Source organism: Diospyros lotus, chromosome 4 (assembly GCF_014633365.1).
Source record: "Diospyros lotus cultivar Yz01 chromosome 4, ASM1463336v1, whole genome shotgun sequence".
Taxonomy (NCBI): Eukaryota; Viridiplantae; Streptophyta; class Magnoliopsida; order Ericales; family Ebenaceae; genus Diospyros; species Diospyros lotus.
This window is the reverse complement of record NC_068341.1, coordinates 2337449-2362885: the sequence shown is the minus strand read 5'-3', so window position 1 is coordinate 2362885 and position 25437 is coordinate 2337449. Positions and strand designations below refer to the sequence as shown.

Sequence of the window (25437 nt, the reverse complement as noted above, 5' to 3'; positions counted from 1 at the left end):
ATAATAATAAATAAATAATCGGTAAATGATGTCTGGACATCAACTTATATTAAGAAACGTCTAATAAAATAATTTTAAAGTTCAACAAAATAACAAAAAATTCAAACTAATATAGATAATGTATAATATATACATATACCACATATGCTAACGCATATTTGGCTTTGAGTTTGCGTGAGAGTTGAATTGTGTTAAGTCAGAATCTACCATGGATGGTAGCCGATTATGTCCTTCAAAAAAATGAGTAGTATTTTTTTAAAAGAAAAAAAATTAGATCTAATAAGATTTAACCGTTTGATTGTTTTGATTTTTGGATATGTTGATTACAAGACTAAGATAATTTTGATTATTGGTTCCAATCATTAGAATCCGCCATGAACAATGTTCAACAATGCCCTTCTAGACGAACGAAGGCTTGAGATTGTTGCTGAAGAATAAGAAAATACAAAAAAAAAAATGACCAACAGGCTATTGTTAAGGTTTGGTGGGAGTTTGGTTGGCACCCAAATGCTTTTTATGCCCTAACTTGGATGAATTGAGTATCGAGTCTAGCAGATTTATCATCCTACAATTTTAATTAATCAATGTGATTAGTTTATCAAATATTTTTTTATAATTAAATTTATCTCATCTCATATGACTTTACTTTGCCAAGCTAAACTCAAATCACTCCGCAATTAAACAAACCCTTAGACACCAAGAGTAGATTTAGTCTATGCTAATTCTTGTTAAATCTACATCCCAATTAAGGGTTAATATATGTTAGAATTAAATAATTCAAACATATATGTGAAGAACTTGGCGACATGTCACCCCCAAAAAAATTTATAATTAATTTAAAATAAATGTACACAATTATTTTTAATTATTTTAAAAAAAATATTTTTAGTCATTTAAATAAACTAATTATACTTTATAGTCATTCAAACAAATTAATTACACTTTATAATTATTCTTTTTAATAAATGTACTTAAATTGAAAATGTGACAGAATTAAAATTGATTGGATTAAAACTTAAATAAAATAATAGATTTACGAAATTAGTTGATAGGATCAAAATTGAGAAAGTGAGTATAGAGTGAAATTAATTTATTTGAGTAATTGAAAATATTTAAAAAAAACTAATTAAAAACAAATTTATTTTTAAGACATAATTAATTTTTGTAATTTCCACACTCCCTACTAAAATAATTCAATTAAATAATGAAGAAAGACCGTCAAGTCTTTAGAAATGTACACAACGTCGCTATCTATGAATGCGTAACTTGTCAAACTTGGTTGGCCTCTATGTTGCAAAGTTTGACTGAAACTCTAAGTTTGGGGCATCCATACAAGGAGATGCTTGCCTGCCAGCTAGAAGAACAATATGCTTGAGCGAGCACGTGCGTGATGGAAAGCCAGGAAGTAAAGCTTTTGGGATTCTGGGTTAGCCCTTTTGTTCACAGAGTGGAGTGGGCTCTGAAACTGAAGGGCGTTCCATATGAGTACATTGAAGACGACATCTTCAACAAGAGCCCTCTGCTTCTGGAGCTGAACCCAGTCCACAAGAAAGTTCCAGTCCTGGTTCACAATCAGAAGGTTCTGGCTGAGTCCTTTGTGATTCTTGAGTATATTGATGAGAACTGGAAACAGTGTCCACTGTTGCCTCAAGATCCCTACGATAGAGCCAAGGCCAGGTTTTGGGCTAAATTTGCTGAGGAAAAGGTAATTGCTGACATTACTTCCTGCCCTAAATTTTCTTCATTTAACTTTTATTTCCTTTTATTTGTTGATTTGTCTGTTCGCACTTAACTAGAGGTGAGCATTTGAATAATTCAGTTATTAGTTCGATCGAAAGGTTAAAATCGAATAGGTCGAAATTGTGAAAAGAAATCGAACCGACTAAACAAATCAAAAAATCAAATAAATCAAAAATTGAAAAAATCAAATCGAGAGAAAACTGAAAAAAAAAAAAAAAAAAAATGAACAAGCCAAACAAATAAAAAAAACTGAAAAATTCAAGAAAAAGTCGAACAAATCCAAAAAACCCAAAAAACTAAAAAAAAATTCAAATTTTTTAGTTATTTTAGTTTTTTTCAATACAAAAACTAAAGTGAAACGAAATAAATGAAATTGTCAAATTTAATAACCGAATCAAATCGATCCTTAACTAAAACCGAATCGAATCAACAATTTTAGTCGATTCGGTTCAATTATTTCAGTTAAACCAAACTTTTACATAACACACTTATAACATAAATTTAACTAGATTTGATTTAAACATATTTACATATATAATTTTATAATAACGAGATAAATTTATTTACTAAATGATAGTATTGACCCAGTAATTTTTGAATGAAAAAATTAAAAACCCACTCAAAACACAATTTTTTATACGAACAAATTTGAAAAATCTTTTTTATCTTTACAATCCATAAAATTGATTACCCTCTCTTTGTGATGCATAATTTATCGAGTTAGGGCACTTGCTCTAAATGTGTAATTCTAATAACCCAATTATATTATGATTTCCCAAATTAATGATGTATTATCACTCAAAACATACAAAGAACTTGTTATAAGTAATCCTTTCATGAGTTTTCTTATTTTCACATGCGAAAAGTTCTTTATATATGCTTAGTCTAGATTTAATTTTTTTTTAAAATTCTAATTTGAAATTTAAGAAGTTATATATATATATATATATGATATATAAATTTTCGACAATGTATGGATGGTTAGGGGTGTTCGTTCAGTCCTAAATGTGATCAAAATTTGCACAAATTTTAGATAAAAAATTAGACTGATAGGGGTTGGGATCAAACCGATTCAGTCTGATCCGTACTCTCTTTTTTTTTCTCCTTGTTTTCAATATAAAAAATTAAAAAGTATCATGTGTATTGTGTATTAAAATTAAAAATTATAATATATTAATACACAAGTTTAACAAAGAGTATCGCAAATGAACATCTAAAATTTGGAGAGTTATCTTAAGAACTTTTGTGGGTGAGTGTTGGAGATAGCTTTTTGATGCTGCATGGAAGGCAGTCTATTTCAAGGGAGACAAAAGGGAGAAAGCTTTGGAATCAACCATGGAGGCTGTGGAAGAGATAGAAGGTCAGCTCAAGGGGAAAAGCAAATTTTTTGGAGGGGAAAGCATTGGGTATTTGGACCTTGCACTGGGTTGGATTTCTTATATCCTGTCCGTTTGGGAGGACGTTGGCTCCATCAAATTCATTGACTCGACCCGATTCCCAGCCACTGCTGCTTGGATGAGCGAGTTTGTGAATCATCCGGTGGTTAAGGATAGCTTACCGCCCCGAGATAAAATGATTATTTATTTTGATGGAGCGCGCAAAAAATTGGAGATTTAAATGTTTGAGTGATTGTGAGTTTAGACATAAAGGATGTGCGACATTTTTCTTGGATTAAATTTATGAATGGTGATATTATTGGAATTGTGTGAATTTGTGTATTTTTTTTTCCAAATCGAACTCTAAATTTTAAATATGTCAAAAGTTTAAATTATTAGTAGAGACATAACTTTATTTTTTACAACATAGTAACTTATGGTGTCATACTTTGATAGTAATTGATCTTAGATTGTACAAAAATAAAAATAGAAAACAGATATAATATAAAACAAAAATGTAAAAATTACATTTTTCATATTGGAATTGCGTGAATTTGTGTAGGGGTTAACTGGTGTTCACTGTAAACACTAGTTAGTAGTTAAGTGCTTTTCTTCAGCTCTTTGTTATAGATCAATGCACGAGGAAAACATATTATCTCTGGCACATAAGCGAAGGCTAGTTTCTTATTCTAGACTCAGTGGCCCAATAGATTGATCTCTCTGCACATGACATACCACAGAATCACCATTTTTCACTAAGATTCTGAGCTTTAGAACTTGTGAGTAATTTGAAATTAGCACATCGATCTTACATAATTTGGTAGAAACAGACACACAGGTTTCAGACTAAACCATTCATGTCTTCTATTAGTAATCATCTAGAAGGGTGAATTGCAACAGAATCTGCCAAACCAACCATAAAACCATTGTGTGAAAACATGCACTATCTGATATAATATTCTTTGCAGGGAAAATAGCCCTGCTTCCTCGTCAAACTATTATAGACTAGCAGTAAACTGTCCAAGAACAGAGCAGCGATCAATCAAATAGATCCAACGTCTACAAACCAATCCAATGATGGCCAATAATCAACATCACATCACAAAAACTAAACCCTACACATATAAAACAACAACGCACTTGCGTATCACAAACCACAAACGCATTTGTACATAGATTAAATATTTTCACGATCAATTAGATTTTCAGATGACGAGCATAGATTGAATCACTAATTCATCGGACCTCGAGTGAAATCGTGAAAGACGAATCAAAGATCAATGAAAATGTGATAACCAACAAGTTAATAGAAATAAGTAATAGATCTGAGATTGATTAGTGGTGTTTCAGAGGTGAAACAATACCGACAGCGCCAGTGACAGGAACACGAACTGGTTCTTTCACCATTGCAAAGAGAGATATGAGAAAAGAGGCGATGTGAAGAGTAAGCAGAGATGATTGCTGTGTATAGAGGACCAAAAGCCGGCCTCGGGTTTTTAAGTCTCAGAGGTTTATGGGGTAGAGGGTGGGGAATGAGTTCGCCAAGGAGAAAGTTCGTCATTGCAAGGAGAAATTAACCCGCAATTAAAATATATATAATTTATGTTAAAAGAAAAGACTTTGCTCTATTATTATGTTATATGTATTATTAATATAGTGAATATAAAAAAAAATAAATATGACTCATAAAATTATGGAGTAACAAGAAATATTTATAACAAGTAAATGACACGTTAACTTATATTAAGAAATTCCTAATAAAATAATTTATTATTTTCATAAAATAATTTTAAAGTTCAACAAAATGACATAAAATTCAAACTAAAATAGACAATGTATAACATATATATATAGATATATACCATATATGTATATATATTGCCGAAAAAGAAGATAAGACAAATAGAGCAACATGTAAGAGATAGGGGCAACAAGCGATTGGTGGCTACTATAATTTGGTGAGAGTTTAGTCCACTCCTACATGCGTTCTTATACCCTAACTTAGATGGGTTGAGTATCGAGTCAGGCTAATCCACCGTCCTACAATTTTAATTGTTAGGCGAATTGAAAAAAAGTCTTAATTTGATTAATTTATCAATCATTTTTTTATAATCAAACTCATCTCATTTCACTTCACCTCACTCTCAAACGAACTTTTAGTCACCAAAACTAGATTTAATCTACATTAATTTGTTGAACCTATATCCCAAACTATTTTCTTTAAATGTGATTGAAGACGGTTTGGAGCTAGTTATTATCAAGTCTAATCAAAGTCAAGTGCATTAGGTAGTTGATGTGAGAATTTATTCACATATTTATTAATTATAATTGACTAGTATTTTTAGTCTTTTATATGTGTTTTATCTAGAATTATCTAATATTTTGAGTTTTTTATATATATTTAATTTTTAATATTTTTTTATTATTTTATAGGAATACTATTTCGTGTTTGGATTAAAAAAATAAAATATTATAAAATTTAATTTCAAAATTAATACTATAAATTAATAGTATAATAAACATAAAAAATAATTAATATTATAATATAAATAAAGTTAATATAATTGATAATATATTATATATTATGTTATTAAGTGAAGTGTCGTGAATCTGCTGGGGAGGGCTAAGTCCATGTGTATATATATATTATAATATGAAGTGGAATTTTCAAGAATTGGGAGAAGCTTGGCGGCGGAACAGCAGGAACTTGAAAATTGGGGCTGGGCAGTGCAAAGCAATTGAGGAAGAAAAGGAGCCGCACAGTAGGCAAGCTGCAAGGCTCGGCTATACAGCAGCCGCACAACAGATCTGTTTCGGATCTGTTCTAGATCCGTTGCGACCCAGATCTGGGGCAGGGAGCTTCTTTTATTCTTCGAGCTTCTTTTTTTCTGTTTTCTTTAATTGTTTAAGATGTCAATTATGCAACAACTCTTAAATAATTGTGTGGGTATTTTATTCATTATGAGTAGTTAAATAATTATGTAGGGTTTCAAAAGAATCCTATGCATTGAGGCTTTATTAGTTTTACTCATTTTTTTTGTTGTGATTGTTATATCAACTATGTTTATTTTATTCTAAACTTAATGCTTGTAATTAATCAATCACCAATTACATGATTTGAGATTTCTTATGATGCTAGATATAAATAAATAAGAAATAGACTTTAGACAAAATAACATGTGTCAATTGGGGAATACATTTACTTAATTACATGTGTAATTTTTAATTATATTTGTAATGAATATTTTCATATAATGAGTACCTATACTTAATGTGTTCTCTAATTCTAATTCACATAAACATATAGTGAGCTAAATTAGTTGAATAACCTTGTTAGACCTAGACATAAGCTAACAAATAAATTAGAGTGCTCCATTAACATAGTTCGTAATCTAATTAACCAAAAATTGAGGAAATTTGATAAAGTGAATTTGCTAGGTAAATTTAGAAAACCCTAGGTCTTAACCAATTAATTTTTAATTATTAGGTCATTGTTAGTTATATATTAATTAATTTTCTTAATTAATCAATTGTTCAAATATAGTTAATTGTAAATAATTTTAGTATTTAAAAGATTAGTAATTAATTTTCGTTGAAACGATATCTTATTGATCGCTTTACTTGTCTTGACTGTATATACTTGTGTGTTATCCGTGAGTTATATAAAATCACGAACAATAGTTCTAATAATTGTGAACTTGTCTAAAGTTCACTCAAATTATAAAGGTAAGGCTTGGTCCCTAATATATCCCTCAATGATCAAGTCAATTTTGATATAAAAAGTATAATTAAGTGATTATACATAATACCAAGTAATAACCAATTTACATGTCTCTTGAAATTTATGCCTGTGTAACCGTATTATGAAGTAAAGAAAAATTACGACTAGATCACCCCTCAAAGAAAAGTATTTTCGTCATTTTTCCAAAATCCAAATTATCTCCTATAGTGATATTCTTGTAAAACTATTTTGTATGTAAATAATTCAATGTCAAATAGTATGACACGGATAGTGCCTCATGGTTGTAAACTGATTAATTTAGGGAATCGTTCTACAGGGCCACACAATCCTACCAAGCGCCTCATCGAATGGGATAAAATGATGAATTTGCCTCCGCTTACTTTGGGAATTTGTAAAGCGAGCCACTGCCCCTACTTTATCCTTTCATGGCCACGTCTTCGTTGCCTTCCGTCGCCTTCACCTCGCTGCCATGTCGTTGTTGCCTTTCTTCCATCGCCGCCTCGCTTCGCTTCTCCGATCGTCGTTGGAAGAACGACGGTCGGCAAGGCAAAGCAAGGCGAGGAGAGGCGGCGATGGTAGCGAGGCGACGACAGCATGGCAGCGAGGCACCATGGTGAGGCGAAGGCAACGGAGGTGTAGCCATAGGAGGGGAGATAAGAGAGCCAAAGGGGCACTGGTCCGCTTTGCAAATTTGAAAAGTAGATGGAGGCAAATTCGTCATTTTGCGCCCATGGGATAAGGCGTTTGGTGCTTTGAAGACTTTTTCTAATGAATCATGCTAGATGTACAACTTTTTTGTATATCTTGGACTACATAAGGGGATATTATGACCAAAATATCCCTCACCTCACATGAGTCTCACGTGCTTCTATGCGTCTCATGAGAGATATTTTTATCATTGATATATTTTTATGTAATTTAAGGTATATATAAAAGTGTATCAATAATATTTTTCTTTCCTAATTCAAGACGACAACATGGTTAACGCTAAACAATGAAGAAAGACCTAAAGAAATATAAATCAACCTCACTATCAACACCTAACAAACACCTACCAGCATTGTCAAAGGAATAATGCTAACTGTCATGAGCAGCACACAGCCAATCGTGTGTTGCCAGGCAAGCGTCATAACTGTCATCAGTCATGACGTTTAGCATTGCTCTTGTCAAAGTGGCCCCCTATGTTGCAAAGTTTGACTGAAACTCTAGGTTTGAGGCATCTATATAAGGAGATGCTTGCTAGCCAAATGACTAATAGGCTTGAGCGAGCACGAGTGATGTATTAAAATAGATAATGTATTATATTTATGTAATATTCTAAAAGCTCAAAATCAAGTGTAAGAAAGGATTTTAGAAAAATTAATATATATATCAAGGATAGTAAAAAAGAAAATAATATTAGTTGAATATTTTTTGAACTAAATGTGGATAAAAAATTATCGAGTTAAGCGTACCTGACCTAAGGTAACTTATGGTGACTCTTAGAAAGTTCTCGTAAACCTATTAGGATAAGTTGATCCAATCATTCTTATCGCTCAATGTAGGATGTTACAGTTTATGTTATATGGATTATTAATATAAATAAATATGACTTATAAAATCATGGACTAAAGAAAAATATTTATAATAAATAAATAATAGGTAAATGACGCCTAGACGTCAACTTATATTAAGAAACGTCTAATAAAATAATTTTAAAGTTCAACAAAATAACATAAAATTCAAACTAATATAGATAATGTATAATATATATATATATATATATATATATACCACATATGCTAACTTAAGCGTATTTGGCTTTGAGTTTGCGTGAGAATTGAATTGTGTTTAAGTCATAATCTACCATGGATGGTAGCTGATTATGTTCTTCAAAAAAATGAGTAGAATTTTTTTTTTTTTAAAAAAAGATTTAGATCTAATAAGATTTATCCGTTTGATTGTTTTAATTTTTGGGTATATTGATTACAAGATTAAGGTAATTTTGATGATTGATTCTAATCATTAGAATCCATCATCGACAATGATCAACAATGTCTTTCTAGATGAGCGAAGACTTAAGATTGCTAGCCGAAAAGAAGAAGAGACAAAAAAAGCAACATACAAAAAAAAATGACCAACAAGCTATTGTTAAGGTTTGGTGGGAGTTTGGTTGGCATCCATATGTTTTTTATTCCCTAACTTGGATGGATTGAATATCGAGTCAAGCAGATTTATAGTCCTACAATTTTAATTAATCAATGTGATTAGTTTATCAAATATTTTTTTATACTTAAATTTATCTCATCTCATATGATTTTGCCTTGTCATGTTAAACTCACCTTACTCCGCAATCAAACAAATCCTTAGACACCAAAAGTAGATTTAGTCTATGCTAATTCTTGTTAAACCTACATCCCAATTAAGAGTTAACATCTGTTAGAATTAAATAATTCTAACATATATGTGAAGGCCCTCGGTGGCACCTCATCTCAAAAAAAATTTATAATTTACTTAAAATAAATATATATAATTATTTTTAATTATTTTTTTAAAAAAATATTTTTAATTATTTAAACAAACTAATTACATTTTATAGCCATTCAAATAAATTAATTACATTCTATAATTATTTTTTTTAATGAATGTACTTAAATTAAAAATATGATAAGGTCAAAATTGATTGGGTTAAAAATTAAATAAAATAATAAATTTGCAAAATTAGTTGATAGGATCAAAATTGAGAAAGTGACTATAGAGCGAAATTAATTTGTTCGAGTAATTAAAAATATTTAAAAAATAATAATTAAAAATAAATTTAGTTTTAAGACATAATTAATTTTTGCAATTTTCACACACTCTACTAAAATAATTCAATTTCACAACAGTATAAAACGGGCAGATTCAGAAGGACGCCATGGCTGACGTTAAATAATGAAGGAAGACAGTCAAGTCTTTAGAAATATAAACCAACGTCGCTATGAATGCGTAACTTGTCAAACTTGGTTGGCCTCTATGTTGCAAAGTTTGACTGAAACTCTAAGTTTGGGGCATCTATACAAGGAGATGCTTGCCTGCCAGCTAGAAGAACAATATGCTTGAGCGAGCACATGCGTGATGGAAAGCCAGGAAGTAAAGCTTTTGGGATTCTGGGTTAGCCCTTTTGTTCACAGAGTGGAGTGGGCTCTGAAACTGAAGGGCGTTCCATATGAGTACATTGAAGAAGACATCTTCAACAAGAGCCCTCTGCTTCTGGAGCTGAACCCAGTCCACAAGAAGGTTCCAGTCCTGGTTCACAATCAGAAGGTTCTGGCTGAGTCCTTTGTGATTCTTGAGTATATTGATGAGAACTGGAAACAGTGTCCACTGTTGCCTCAAGATCCCTACGATAGAGCCAAGGCCAGGTTTTGGGCTAAATTTGCTGAGGAAAAGGTAATTGCTGACATTACTTCCTGCCCTAAATTTTCTTCATTTAACTTTTATTTCCTTGTATTTGTTGATTTGTTTGTTCGTACATAACACACTTAGAACATAAATCTAATTAGGTTTGATTTGAACATATTTGCATATATAATCTTATAATAATTAAACGGATAAATTTATTTAATTAATGGTAATGTAACACTCACTCAAAACATTCAATTTTAATAGAGTCTTGTTATTTGTACATCACTTTTGTATATTTTTGATTATATAAAAGAGTATTATAACTAAAATATCTCTCATTTCCACGCACTTTATGAGAAATTTTTTTATTATTGATATATTTTTGTGTAATTTAAAATATATATAAAAGTGTATTAATAGTATTTTTCATTTTAATAACCCAATTTCATAGTGACTTCTCTAATTCATGATGTATTATCATTCAAAGCTATACTAAAGATTTGTTATAAATAACTCCTATCATGAGTTTTCTTATTTTCATATGCCGTATATTCTTTATATATGTGCTTAGCTTAGATTTATTTTTTTAAAAAAATTCTAATTTAAAATTTAAAAAATTATATATATATGTGCTAGATCGGTCGCCACCTGCCCGTTTGGGAAGTGGGTGGGATCCATGAGAATTTTTGTCCCACTCCAATCATCAGTCATTTCTCATGGAAAAATTAAATAGTTTATTTATTTATTATATTTTTTAATAAAATATACAAAAGACATTTAAAAAAAATCAAATTATGATGTCACCACCCTTACAAGTTTATATTTTGTTGGGTGTGTACTAATTCTTAAATTTCAGTGATTATGTTTCTTATATTTTCAAACTCTTAAATTATTATTTGAATTGTTTGAATTGTTTGAAATATGAAGTGGTTTGATTATGATTTACGAAATAGTTGAATTCTTATAATTTTCACAGCTCTTAATAACTAATTGCTCTCTCAACTAAGATGGCACCAATTATATTGTCATTATATTTGTTATTAGATCAGTTAAATTATAAACCCTTTAGTATTTGAACACCTAATTGTGATATTTTTAATAACACTAGTAATGTTTATATTGATGTGATATAAAATATAATATATTAATACACAAATATTATAACAGTATAGCAAATGAATTTTTAAAATTTGGAGAGTCATCTTAATTACTTTTGTGGGTGTTGGAGATAGATTCTTTCTGATGGTGCATGGAGGGCAGCCCGTGCCAAGGGAGACAACAGGGAGAAAGCTTTGGGATCAACCATAGAGGCTCTGGAAAAGATAGAAGGTGAGCTCAAAGGGAAAGGCAAATTTTTTGGAGGGGAAAGCATTGGGTATTTGGACCTTGCACTGGGTTGGATTTCTTATATGCTGCCCGTTTGGGAGGATGTTGGCTCCATCAAAATCATGGACCCGACCCGATTCCCAGCCACTGCTGCGTGGATGAGCGAGTTTGTGAATCATCCGGCGGTTAAAGACAGCTTACCGCCCAGAGATAAAATGATTATTTATTTTGAGAAGCGCTTGAAAGAGTTGGAGATTTAAATGTTGGAGTGATTGCAAGTTTAGAAATAAAAGGATGGTTATGAATGGTGATATTATTGGAATTGTGGGAGTTTGTGTATTTTTTTTTGGAACTCGGACTCTAAATTTTAAATATGATAAAAGTTTAAAATATATCAATAAAGACGTAACATTATTTTTTTATAACATAGTAATTTATTGTGTCATGGTTTGATGGTAATTGAATCTTATATTGCGTGAAAATATTTTGAAGGTATCGTTTTAAGGTTTTCAAAATGACAAAAAAGGTCAAAAAAATATTTTTAGACTTTTTTTTAATTTTAAAAATGTTTCATTATCGTTTCATAATATTAAAAAAATTATCAAATTTCAATAGTCTAATTAAAGATTCTATAAATAGAGATAGACCTAATACATTGTGCAACATCTCTGATTTTAAAAATAATTAATTTATAGATTTTTAATGTGATTTATTGAGTTATGTGCGATTTTGAGGAAATTAATAAATTGTTGAATCGATGGCAAAAAATGTCTTGGGACTTGGATGTTCAGGAAAAAGGGCATGAGATTGATAAGCATCTCGAGATGAGACTAATGATGCTGGAAACAGTTAAATTGAAAATAAATAATTTTGTGTATAAGCTCGAATGAATGTTGATACCGAATAGTCGTAGGGGGTTTTCGAGAAGTTGAGGGGACCTTAGGGGTGGTTCGGTTTTGTCAGTGAGGCAATCCTGAAGTATTTTTGGGTGAAATAAAGATCCTGTGTAGGTGTACGGATGAAATCGACTTTTATCACCTTGAATTATTAATTTTGAAATTTTGATATTTTAATCTAAATAAAATTGATATTGAGGATGTAATTGTAATGTGAAATGTTAAAGTAAGAGTATGAATATAATTTATAAATTTATATACAACTTTTATTATATAATAAATTAGATGTGCACGTGTGCAGTGGGATATATGATATAAACTTTATAATATGTATATGTATGTATGGCCAAATATGTGGGTGAATCCAGTGGGTTCATATTATATAATATAATATATATTGCAAATGCGCTAGGAAGTTGGGAAGAATATCAATGATATTGTCCAAATAGTGGACTACCCAATTATGTCATGAAATAATGTAAATTAAGAAAGTGCTCAGTGAAGAATAGTATAAATAGAGAGTCTGGAGGATAATTGAAGGCAGGGAAAATGAACGTCAATTTGAGAAGAAGCAGAGCAGTAAGGTATGTTCAATTTTAAACCTATTTTATTATTAGTCAATTGATGAATTGATTAGTAAGGTGGTGTATTTGATTAAATTAAAGTCTATTCTAATTAGTTAATTTAATTATTAGTTAGTTAGTTAAATTAATTAGTAAGGAATAATGTTTAAGTTAGTTAATTAGTTAATAACTTTGTGGATTCAATAGTTAATAAATTTAATTATGGGTTTATCTTGCTTTGAAAATATTTTTGTTAAGCGAATTGAGTGCGTCAATGGTACAAATTACTAGGCGGCACATATCTCGAGGTAAGGGTTTAATATGCTCTGCGTGTAAATTTTTTTTGTCATGACTTGCATAAGATATTGAGGAAGTGACTAGGCATGGGGCAGTGGATTGTTGACCGTGAAGATTCTAGGACGGAGTCATAGCTGAAACCACTAGGGGCCACCTAGAGCCTGAGATAGGTGCGGTGGACAGGCTTGCATGCATGTTGCACTTCATATTTATTTATGATATCATGCTGAATAATTTACTACATTGCATATTACCTTTACTGAGTTTTAGGACTCACCATTCCCACTAACCACACAAATAGTTTGGGGTCCGGTAAAGGGAAGGCGGTGTATATCAAAGACCAGCTGAATGATGGGAATGGCAACCCATGACGGGAATGCGACCTAGTAATTTGTGTCTATCATGTAATTATTTTGTGGATGTGTTAAACGCTACTTGTATTTTCTAGTTGGACTTATTACTTTTAATGAGTACTTCACGTGAGCAAATTATGCTATACCTTAATTGCAATTTATTTACTCATAAGATACAGGTCAGATTCGAGACTCGAGTGTCCTTCCACTGCAAATAAGTTCTAGACCTCGAGTTCTTGATGGCCGGAGGCAGCGAAGCCTGGACCCCACCCAAGGCGCCCGCGTCATTTTTATCTCCCTGTTGTTAAGGCACAGCTAGCCTTCGGAGTGGGACCTACAGACGTAACCTTGGGTTATGGTGACACCCGATAGTGGGGACGAGGCGTCACACATTGAAAATCATTGCCTATGAATAAAAAAAAATCATTTCAACATCGAAAATAACAAAAATTAGAGCAAATATTAAAGACAATTTTTTTTTGTTTTTAATTCAAAATTTTTAATTTTTTTCAAGAATTTATTTGAATGTATTATGAAATTTATGTTTAATTTTAAACTAGTAGTGAACCTGTGTGGTATACGGGAGAGTTTAATTTAAAAATAAAAAAATAATTTTTTTATTTTAAATAATTTTAACAGAATTGATAATTATAATTTTTTTTTAATCTTTAATAATTTATCAAAATTTAAGTTTAATTAATTATTCACTATTTAATATGTTAATGAAGAACACTTTTAATTTAATATATTGTCATTCAATGTGTTAAAAATAATTAACATATTATGTAGGTCCCTTGACAAAACACTTATAAATTTTTTATTATATTATATTTATTTATAAATAAATATTATAAAATCTATAGTATATCCACTCAAAAACGTTCGTTATTCTCTATTTATTATATTATAATTAAAAATAAAAATTAAAACTCTTAAATATGAGTAATAATACATTTTTTCAATAATAACAAAATTTTAAAAATATGAATTTTGATTTCTTCCATAGTTTTAAAAATGTGATACCTTAAATATTAATTAGCATTGAAAAACTCTAGCATTTGGCAACATTAAATAATTTTTTATGAATTTGTTAAGATATCACATTTTCAAGACTATAATATAATTATTAAAATAATTAATAATTAATTAATCACTACCTTTTAGGGGTGAGTATTCGGTTTAATCAAACCGAACCGGCCATTTTTTACCGAACCGTTTTAAAATGGAAAACCAAACCGACCAAACCGAACTATTATACTAACTGATTTAACTAAACCTAAACAAACCAACAGTGAACTTCACTTAACCAAATTGAAAAATTGAACTGACTATACACAAGAATAACCAGAAAAAAAATGAATCGATTATATCCAAAACCGATATAACCGAAATCCTACAAACAAAACCAAAATTAGTGAACAAATTCCTACAAACAAAACAGAAGTTTGGAGCCAAAAGTATTCCACAAAGAATTGACATATATCCAAAGAAACTCGCATTGTACACATCCACATGTAACGTGGAAACTAGAACCTAGAACCTAAATTAAGGCTAAATTAAGCCAACAACGTGATATTAGAGATGGCAAAATGGGCCCGGCCCGGGACCGGGCTAGGGCCAGCATTTTGCTGGCCCATTTAAGGCCGGGCTGATTTGGCCCGGCGGGCCAAATGGTGGCGGGCCGGACTGGCCCGCTTGGCCCGCTAATCGACCACAAACCCCCCATCGGCCTCGCCTCTCCCCCTAGCCCTTGCCTTCTGTCGCCCTTGCCCTCACCCTCGTCTCGCCTTCGCCCTCACCTCGCCCTCTGTCTCGCCCTCGCCCTCGCCCTCGCCCTCACCTGCCCCCCTCGCTCTCACCCTTGCTCGCCGTCGTCGTCGCCCTCGTCTCGCCCTCGCCCGCGCCCCTTGCTCTCGCCCTCGCCCTTTGTCTCGCCCTCGCCCGCGCCCCTCGCTCTCGCCCTCTGTCTCACCCTCGCCCTCTCCATCGCCCTCGCCCTCGCCTTCGCCCTCGCCGGCGCCCCTTGTCCTCGCCCTTGCCCGCGCCCCTCGTCCTCGCCCTCACCCGCGCCCCTCGCTATCGCTCGCCCTCTGTCTCGCCCTCGCCCACACCCTCGCCCACACCCTCGCCCTCGGCCGGGCCCCGTCTGGCCCGCGTGCCCGTGTAGGGCCAGGCCATGGCCCGCAATCTACTGGCCCATTTTTAAGCGGGCCGATTTGGCCCGGCCCACTTGGCCCGCGGGCCACTTGGTGGCGGGCCGGGCCGGGCCAGCCCGTTTGCCATCTCTACGTGATATCAACATAAGTCTAAATTAAGCCATGCAAAGTGGAAATTGAAACCTAGAAACTGGAACTGAAAACTAAATTATGCCATCAACATAAGTCTAAATTAAGCCATCAACATAAGACATCAACACAAATCTGTCGGAGCCTGGAAACTAAGTCTGCTGGAAACTAATTGTAAGATATCAAAAGTTTGCTGGAAACTAGCACAAAAGGACCAAAAGTTTGCTGAAAACTAACACATCGTGAAAGACCAAAAGTTTGTTGGAAAATAAACATATAAACATAAAATTTGTTTATATAAACATCTACACAAACAAATCTTCATTTTTGTGTTATCCTCAACATAAGTTTGCTGAAAACTAAGGGCATTTATATAACAAAATCACACTCAACTACAAACTCTACAAGCATTTTGACATGCCCCTTCTAAAATTTGATTACAAGTTGTGAAGTTGATAAAAAAAATTTGTACTTACCTTTGAGTACAGATTTTGACCTCTATCCATGGGTGTAATACTCACCTCCTCTCCCTGCATCTAACCTACAAAAGAAGTGGAGCCAATATATGTTGTTAGTCCATGAAGAAATTTGTTTAAAGCAAATATAAAATATATACAATTAGAAAGTATAAAACATATATATTTACAAATGCATGAAATATTCAAAATCAGAAATCTACATTTCCATATTGGATGTTGAGCTGTTGATTATGATAACCTTTGACAATTCTAAAAGCAATATGTAAAATGAATTAGTTAATATCAAAGTAACATGTATTGAACTAACTCTTGAGTAAATTTAGAAGAGAGTAAAACTGAGTAAATTTAATAAGTTTTACCTTCTTCAAGTTGTTCAACATGCTCCAAATCTTCTTCAACACTTATTGGGGTGGTAGATGATCGAAGCCAATCTTGCGTACAAATCAAAACTTTCAACCACTTTAGGAGATAGAGAGCTCCTAAATGGATCAAGTACTCGACCCCCAGTGCTGAATGTAGACTCAAACGCAACAATAGAAATTGGAATTGCCAATACATCTGGAGCCATCGAAGATAGAATAGGAAACCTATGACAATTTGCTTTCCACCATTTCAAAATGTCAAATTCTTTAGTTGGAGGCTCACACATTTCACTAAAATACTTATCCAATTCCGAAGGCACAACTGTAGGTCCACTACCACAGCCAAACTTATGTTTTTTGAAGCGAGAAAAAAATGGGTTTTCAAAGTCGTCCTCATTATCCGCCACAACAGTTGGAGTAGACATTTCAGATGGCTCTCTAGCATTATCTCGAGGTCCCAAGTTTTTCTTATATTCCTCATATAAAGCATGTAGGGAATTTTGTAATAATAAAACTACACTAACTCCTCTCTTACCCTGATACATCTCTTTCAGTACATATTCCATATATTCTAACTTGTACCTCGGATCAAGCACCACAGCAATATAAATTAAGTGATTTGTTTTATGCGAATCCCCCCAATATTTATCAAATTTTCGTTCATTTTTATCGCCATTTCCACCATTTCAAAATCGTCACTCTCCAACCACCCCTGTAAGAGACAATGCATCTTACCAAGCTCATGAAAAAATGTGTTGGAGGTGACATATGATGAACCCGATACTCGCAAAGTTAGCTCATAAAAATGTTTCAACACTTTGACAAAAAGTCTAACCTTATTCCAATTCTCTGCCTTCGGTCTCCCATTTATAGTAATAACTTGGTTCAAATCAATATTCCAATTACTTATACTAAGATTAAGTTTAAAATAAGGATCTTTTTCATCAAATCTCTCAAAAGCCCTCTTAAACTTTTGAGCGGTCTCTAACATCAAGTAGGTGGAGTTCCATCTAGTTGCAACGTCCAACAATAACAAGCCCTTACATTCAATTTTTTCCATTTTAACACATTGTTTGAATTTTCTCAATCTTGCAGAGGATTGTCTAATATATCTAACCGCATCCCTAACTCTTGTTACCGATTCATTTAGGTCTTTCAACCCATTTTGTACAACCAGATTTATAATGTGAGCCACACACCTCATATGCAAATATTGCCCATTCATAATGCTAGTATCCCATTTTGCCATTTTTTTCTTGAAATTAGCCACAACAACATTATTTGAACTAGCATTATCCATGGTCAAAGTAAAAACTCTATCAAGTTCTCATCCCATGAGAAATTTCTCAATTACCATAGCAATGGCATCACCCTTATGACTAGAAATTGGACAAAAGTTTAAGATTTTTTTCTTTAGAATCCAAGTGTTGTCAATATAGTGTGCTGTCAAGTACATATAATTCATCATTTGAATTGAAGTCCAAGTGTTAGTGGTTAAACAAACTCTTTGACAAGAATTTTTTAACTCATTCATCATGTTCAATCTCTCTTCATTAAATAACTCAAAACAATCATGCGCCATAGTCCAACGTGAAGGAAACCGAAATTTTGGATAAATAACATTTACAAAGTGTCTAAACCCCTCACGCTCAACAAACTTGAAAGGTAGCTCATCTACCATCAGCATACGACCTAAAGCCTCTCTTACGAGCACTTGATCAAATTTTCAATTAACCACTGTAGCAACATTATCACTACCATTTCTCTTATCCCCTGTTGTAGTTGATTGAAAATGTAATTTCATTTGACGAGATTCTACAACATGGGGGTGTTTTTTACAATTTCCCATATGATTCCTTAAAGTTATAGTCCCATTTTTTTTGGGATTACAGTGGAACTCCTTAGAACAATAATTGCATATTCCTTTAATCTCACCCAGCCTCTGAATTTGTAAACTTGGTAAAATGATCTCAAACCTCTGACCTAGCTCTTATTGGTTTTATCTTTGTCTTCCCAAGTGATAATTGCATCTCTATCATTTTCTAGTTGGCTATCTTGGGTTGGTGTTATTAGTGCAGGCCTTGAACTATCATCCACACTAGGGATATTTGTGATGTGAATCATGTCTTCTTCTCTTGCCATTTAAAATTAGATTATTAATACAATTGACAATTATGAATTTAATTTAAATGTATTCAAAGACTAAAGAGTAATTTTAATTTAATTTAAATATTTTTAAATACTAAAGACTATAGTTGGAAATGGCATCTATGTACATATATTAAAAAACCCAACACATGAAAACAATGATCAATTATCAAAAAATCATATAAAAATATTAGTATGACTTTACGTATATTGCAAAAGAAGAACGTTGAGGTTGCCATTTCAAATGAAGTATAAGTGTAATAACACATATACTCCCTGTTACATTACAATAAATAATATTATCAAAATTAGTCTCTTTCAAATAATAGTAATGTTGTCATTATTATTATTTGAATAGCCTTGGAAAGATAATCTTAGTGGGGTTTAAATAATACCACCACTAGTATCCATAGAAACCTATGAGAATATATGTTTTGGTTGTGCACATGATTTTGAAAAATATATATTTTTATTTTATGAGTGAAAAATATATGTTATTTGTCATGCATTTTTTTAAGTATGACTTTGAACAATTCAAGCCTTAAAGATCCATTTGACTATATCACCCCGTTTTATTTTTATTTTTCAATAATATATATTGATGATGTACTTGTCTGTAGTGATTTTTTCAATAAGCATTAGAATAATCTAAATACATTTTTTCATATCATAAAAAAGAATGATTTTGTTATATCAATTATAAAAATGCAACTGTTCCAAACAAGAATCAAATTTCTCGGTCATAACATTGAAAATTGAACTACCATTCCTATTGAGAGATCTCTAAATTTTGGAGATAAATTTTCAGATGAGATTATTAATAAAACCCATGGATTATTAGGTAGTCTCAATTATGTTTCTAATTTGTATTCAAATCTTGAAAAATTGTGTAGACCTATGTTTGGTAGGTTGAAAAAGAGTCCTCTGACATTGCATGCTTTCCTTTACATACATCTCCATTGTTAGAATCATCTGAAAACACTTTAAACAGTTACCTTGTCTAGTTATATGTCATCTGAAGTCACCAAAAATTATTGAAACTGATGCATCTATCTAATATAAGATATGGTGGCATCTTGAAACAAGTTATTGATGGTCATAAACATATAATCCATTATCACTCTGGTACTTGAAAAAATGCCCAATTAAATTATGTTACTGTTAGAAAAAAGTTTTATCCATCAAATTATGTGTTGTGAAATTTCTAGATGATTTTGTTAAATCAAAATGGATTGATGCCATCATGCTAAGAAGAAATGATCATTTAATTAAAACCAAAATAAAACCATAACGAAAAAACCAAAAATGGATTGGGACAGTGTACACAAAGACAAAGTTTAATAGCATATCAAAAGATTCAAAACAAACGAAAAAACCAAAATAAAACCAATAAAAAATCATTTAATTAAAACCAAAATAAAACCAAAACGAAAAAGAAAAAACCAAAATTGGATTGGGACAGACAGTGTACACAAAGACAAAGTTGAGTAACATATCAAAAGATTCAAAACAAACAAAAAGACCAAAATAAATGAAAAAATACCTAGGAGTGGTAGACGTGGACGGACAATGGACGGACAACGTACAGTCGAGCGGGTTGACGACTCGGCGTTGGTTTTGAGCATAACCAAAAACAAAGTTAAATACCGGAGAGAGAGAGAGAGAGAAATAGATGCGATGGCCAATCAGAGACTCACCTGTGGCTGTGTGAGTATGTCGATGTCTAACAAAGGCGACCGATGGGCCTGGACAACGGAGGCAACGAAGGAATCGACTACTGAGGGCGACGGCAACGACGACGACGACGACCGAGGTTCAAAATAGGGTTTCTGAGTTAGGGTTAGGGTTTTGCTCTCTCTCTCTCTCTCTCTCTCTCTCTCTCTCTCTCTATCTGAACTTGGGAAAGTTAAGGAAATCGATGAATGGCGTGCGGACGAATCGACAATGGGTCTAAGGCTGGGTAGGGTCTTAACGCAAAACAACGTCGTTTTAAGATATACAAAACGACGTCGTTTCATATATCGGTCGGTTGGGTAAACGGTTGAGTTAACCGAACCGCTAAACCCCTAACCTTTTAACCAAATTGGTCACTATCAACCTAAATAACTGAACTGAACTGGCCGATCGGTCGATTCGGTTAGGTGGGTTCAGTTAAACCAAAATAATGCACACCCCTACTACCTTTGATTTAATGTAAGTTTTTTAGGGAAAAAATTCACCATTGATTGACACTTGACAAAATACTTTGTTTGACTATCATATTTTAATATTATATAAATATATATAGAATAAAGATATAAAAATAATATTTTAAATAAATAGATAATTTTTTATTACTTAATTAATAGTTTAAGTTGTGTATTAATATTTCTCATAAAAGCCATGCAAATTTAATACAAATTTTAGAGACAAAAAACAGCTTGGCAGATTTTTGGAGGGAACAAAAATTTGCAAACTATTCTACTTTAATATAATGTATTATATATTATTATATTATACAAAGATAAGATTTTATTTAACGGATAATTTTTCGTGACTTAATTAATACTTTAAGTGTCTATTCATATTTCTCATAAATAATATTTATTTTTGATTGATTGACGGATTAATTGATGAGAAGATCTAACATAAAATATTTATTTTTGATTAATTAATAGCATTGAAAAATTCATGCAAGTTTAATACAAATTTTAGATGTAAGAAATAGTTTGACAAATTTTTGGAGGGAAGAAATATTTGCATACTATTCTACTATTATTTATATAAATGAAATATTTATATACTATTCTACTATTATTAAAAAATAGTTTAATATTTATATTATATTATATAAAGATAGAATTTTATATAAATGAACAATTTTGTGTGACTTAATTAATAGTTTAAGTATCTATTCATATTTCTCATAAATAATATTTATTTTTATTAATTGATAGATTAATTAAATATTTAATATTCACATAATAATGTATTGAAAATCTCAATTAAGGGTTAATATATGTTAGAATTATTTAATTCTAACATATATGTGAAGACCTTGGTGACACGTCACCCCAAAAAAGAATTTATAATTAACTTAAAATAAATGTATATAATTATTTTTAATTATTTTTTTAAAAAAATATGTTTAACCATTTAAATAAATTAATTACACTTTATAACCATTCAAACAAATTAATTATACTCTATAACTATTTTTTTTAATAAATGTACTTAAATTGAAAATGTGACATAATCAAAATTGATTGAGTTAAAATTTAAATAAAATATCAGACTTGCAAAATTAGTTGATAGAGTGCAATTAATTTGTTTGAGTACTGAAAATATATATTTTTTAAAATTAATTAAAAACAAATTTATTTTTAAGACATAATTAGTTTTTGCAATTTCCACACTCCCTACTAAAACAATTCAATTTCACAATAGTATAAAACGGGCAGATTCAGAAGGACGCCATGGCTGACGTTAAATAATGAAGGAAGACAGTCAAGTCTTTAGAAATATAAGCCAACGTCGCTATGAATGCGTAACTTGTCAAACTTGGTTGGCCTCTATGTTGCAAAGTTTGACTGAAACTCTAAGTTTGGGGCATCTATACAAGGAGATGCTTGCCAGCCAGCTAGAAGAACAATATGCTTGAGCGAGCACATGCGTGATGGAAAGCCAGGAAGTAAAGCTTTTGGGATTCTGGGTTAGCCCTTTTGTTCACAGAGTGGAGTGGGCTCTGAAACTGAAGGGCGTTCCATATGAGTACATTGAAGAAGACATCTTCAACAAGAGCCCTCTGCTTCTGGAGCTGAACCCAGTCCACAAGAAGGTTCCAGTCCTGGTTCACAATCAGAAGGTTCTGGCTGAGTCCTTTGTGATTCTTGAGTATATTGATGAGAACTGGAAACAGTGCCCACTGTTGCCTCAAGATCCCTACGATAGAGCCAAGGCCAGGTTTTGGGCTAAATTTGCTGAGGAAAAGGTAATTGCTGACATTACTTCCTGCCCTAAATTTTCTTCATTTAACTTTTATTTCCTTGTATTTGTTTGTTCGTACATAACACACTTAGAACATAAATGTAATTAGGTTTGATTTGAACATATTTGCATATATAATCTTATAATAATTAACAGGATAAATTTATTTAATTAATGGTAATGTAACACTCACTCAAAACATGCAATTTTAATAACCCAATTTCATCATGACTTCTCAAATTCATGATGTATTATCATTCAAAGCTACACTAAAGATTTGTTATAAGTAACTCCTATTATGAGTTTTCTTATTTTCATATGCCTTATATTCTTTATATATGTGCTTAGCTTAGATTTATTTTTTAAAAAAAATTCTAATTCAAAATTTAAGAAATTATATACATACGCACGCGCGCATACATATATATATGGCCATTTCTCATGGAAAAATTAAATAGTTTATTTATTTATTATATTTTTTAATAAAATATACAAAAGACATTTAAAAAAAATCAAATTATGATGTCACCACCCTTACAAGTTTATATTTTGTTGGGTGTGTACTAATTCTTAAATTTCAGTGATTATGTTTCTTATATTTTCAAACTCTTAAATTATTATTTGAATTGTTTGAAATATGCAGTGGTTTGATTATGATTTACGAAATAGTTGAATTCTTATAATTTTCACAGCTCTTAATAACTAATTGCTCTCTCAACTAAGATGGCACCAATTATATTGTCATTATATTTGTTATTAGATTAGTTAAATTATAAACCCTTTAGTATTTGAACACCTAATTGTGATATTTTTAATAACACTAGTAATGTTTATATTGATGTGATATAAAATATAATATATTAATACACAAATATTATAACAGTATAGCAAATGAATTTTTAAAATTTGGAGAGTCATCTTAATTACTTTTGTGGGTGTATTGGAGATAGATTCTTTCTGATGGTGCATGGAGGGCAGTCCGTGCCAAGGGAGACAACAGGGAGAAAGCTTTGGGATCAACCATAGAGGCTCTGGAAAAGATAGAAGGTGAGCTCAAAGGGAAAGGCAAATTTTTTGGAGGGGAAAGCATTGGGTATTTGGACCTTGCACTGGGTTGGATTTCTTATATCCTGCCCGTTTGGGAGGATGTTGGCTCCATCAAAATTATGGACCCGACCCGATTTCCGGCCACTACTGCGTGGATGAGCGAGTTTGTGAATCATCCGGTGGTTAAAGACAGCTTACCGCCCAGAGATAAAATGGTTATTTATTTTGAGAAGGTCATCAAAAAGTGGGAGATTTAAATGTTGGAGTGATTGCAAGTTTAGAAATAAAAGGATGTTTATGAATGGTGATATTATTGGAATTGTGGGAATTTGTGTATTTTTTTTTGGAACTCGGACTCTAAATTTTAAATATGACAAAGGTTTAAAATATTTTAATAGAGACGTAACATTATTTTTTTATAACATAGTAATTTATTGTGTCATAGTTTGATGGTAATTGAATCTTATGTTGCATGAAAATATTTTGAAGGTATCGTTTTAGGGTTTTCAAAATGACAAAAAAGGTCAAAAAAATATTTTTAGACTTTTTTATAATTTTAAAAATGTTTCAATGTCATTTTATAATATTAAAATAATTATCAAATTTCAATAGTCCAATTAAAGATTCTATAAATACAAATAGACCCAATACATTGAAACTCATTGCCCATGAATAAAGAAAAACCATTTCAACATTGAAAATAAGAAAAATTAGAGCTAATATTAAAGACAATTCTTTTCACGTTTTTAATTCAAAAATTTTATTTTTTTTTCAAGAATTTATTTGAATATATTATGAAATTTATGTTTAATTTTAAATTGAATAACTATTTTCTATAATATTTTATATTAAAAATTATATTTACAAAAAAAATCATATTTTTTTATTTACACGTTTCGCCACATTTATATTATTTATTTATTTTTTTTAAATATCATTTATCATTTACCATTTACGTTTTCGTTTTTATTTCTATATAACTTAGATTGCGTCTAACTTGACCTCCACCCAACACTTACCTGCCAGCATTCGGCATTCCGTGTTTCTCAAGAAAATCAAATGTATAGATTATAATTGCGATGCCACTTATGAGATCAAACATTAACTACCAAGCTAAAAGTTCAAGTTATTAGCAAAAATGTAATATTAATTATTTATGTTGTATTTATTAATTAATATATAGATTAGAAAAAGTGAAATATGAAAAGTATTACAAAACTTTATATTGTATTTGTTAAATTTATTTGAAGATTATTGAAAAAAAAATCGCGCAACTTCTTATCTAAATTTTTTTAGATAAATTTATTTTTCCTCATTCAAATAAATTTATCTTGATCCTTAAAAAAAAAAAAAAAAAATTGATACATGTGTCATTCAGTGCATTCTAAAAAATTTAACAAAATTTTAAAATATTTTTCAATCTTATCTTGATCATTCCATATATTGATCTGTAAAACATTATAACCTTATTTTGATATAATCTTATCTTAC

General features: G+C 31.4%; 2 protein-coding genes across 5 annotated transcripts; both read left to right on the top strand.

Moving 5' to 3' along the window:
• Positions 1-1351: 1351 nt before the first annotated feature.
• LOC127799268 (probable glutathione S-transferase) lies at positions 1352-24254 on the top strand. 4 transcript variants are annotated; one of them, XM_052333133.1, is made up of 3 exons: positions 1367-1579; positions 22778-22903; positions 23850-24254. In XM_052333133.1, exons 1-3 carry the CDS (start codon positions 1391-1393, stop codon positions 24201-24203), a joined length of 669 nt encoding a protein of 222 aa, XP_052189093.1. In that variant the 5' UTR covers positions 1367-1390; the 3' UTR covers positions 24204-24254. The 4 variants fall into 4 exon arrangements, with proteins under 4 accessions (XP_052189095.1, XP_052189094.1, XP_052189093.1 ...); XM_052333135.1 differs by lacking the exons at positions 22778-22903; positions 23850-24254 and adding an exon at positions 3007-3450 and having other exon boundaries at positions 1352-1705; XM_052333134.1 differs by lacking the exon at positions 22778-22903 and having other exon boundaries at positions 1363-1705.
• Positions 9883-11872, top strand: LOC127799270 (probable glutathione S-transferase). The gene is made up of 2 exons (XM_052333136.1): positions 9883-10269; positions 11457-11872. Exons 1-2 carry the CDS (start codon positions 9955-9957, stop codon positions 11808-11810), a joined length of 669 nt encoding a protein of 222 aa, XP_052189096.1. The 5' UTR covers positions 9883-9954; the 3' UTR covers positions 11811-11872.
• Positions 24255-25437: the final 1183 nt, after the last annotated feature.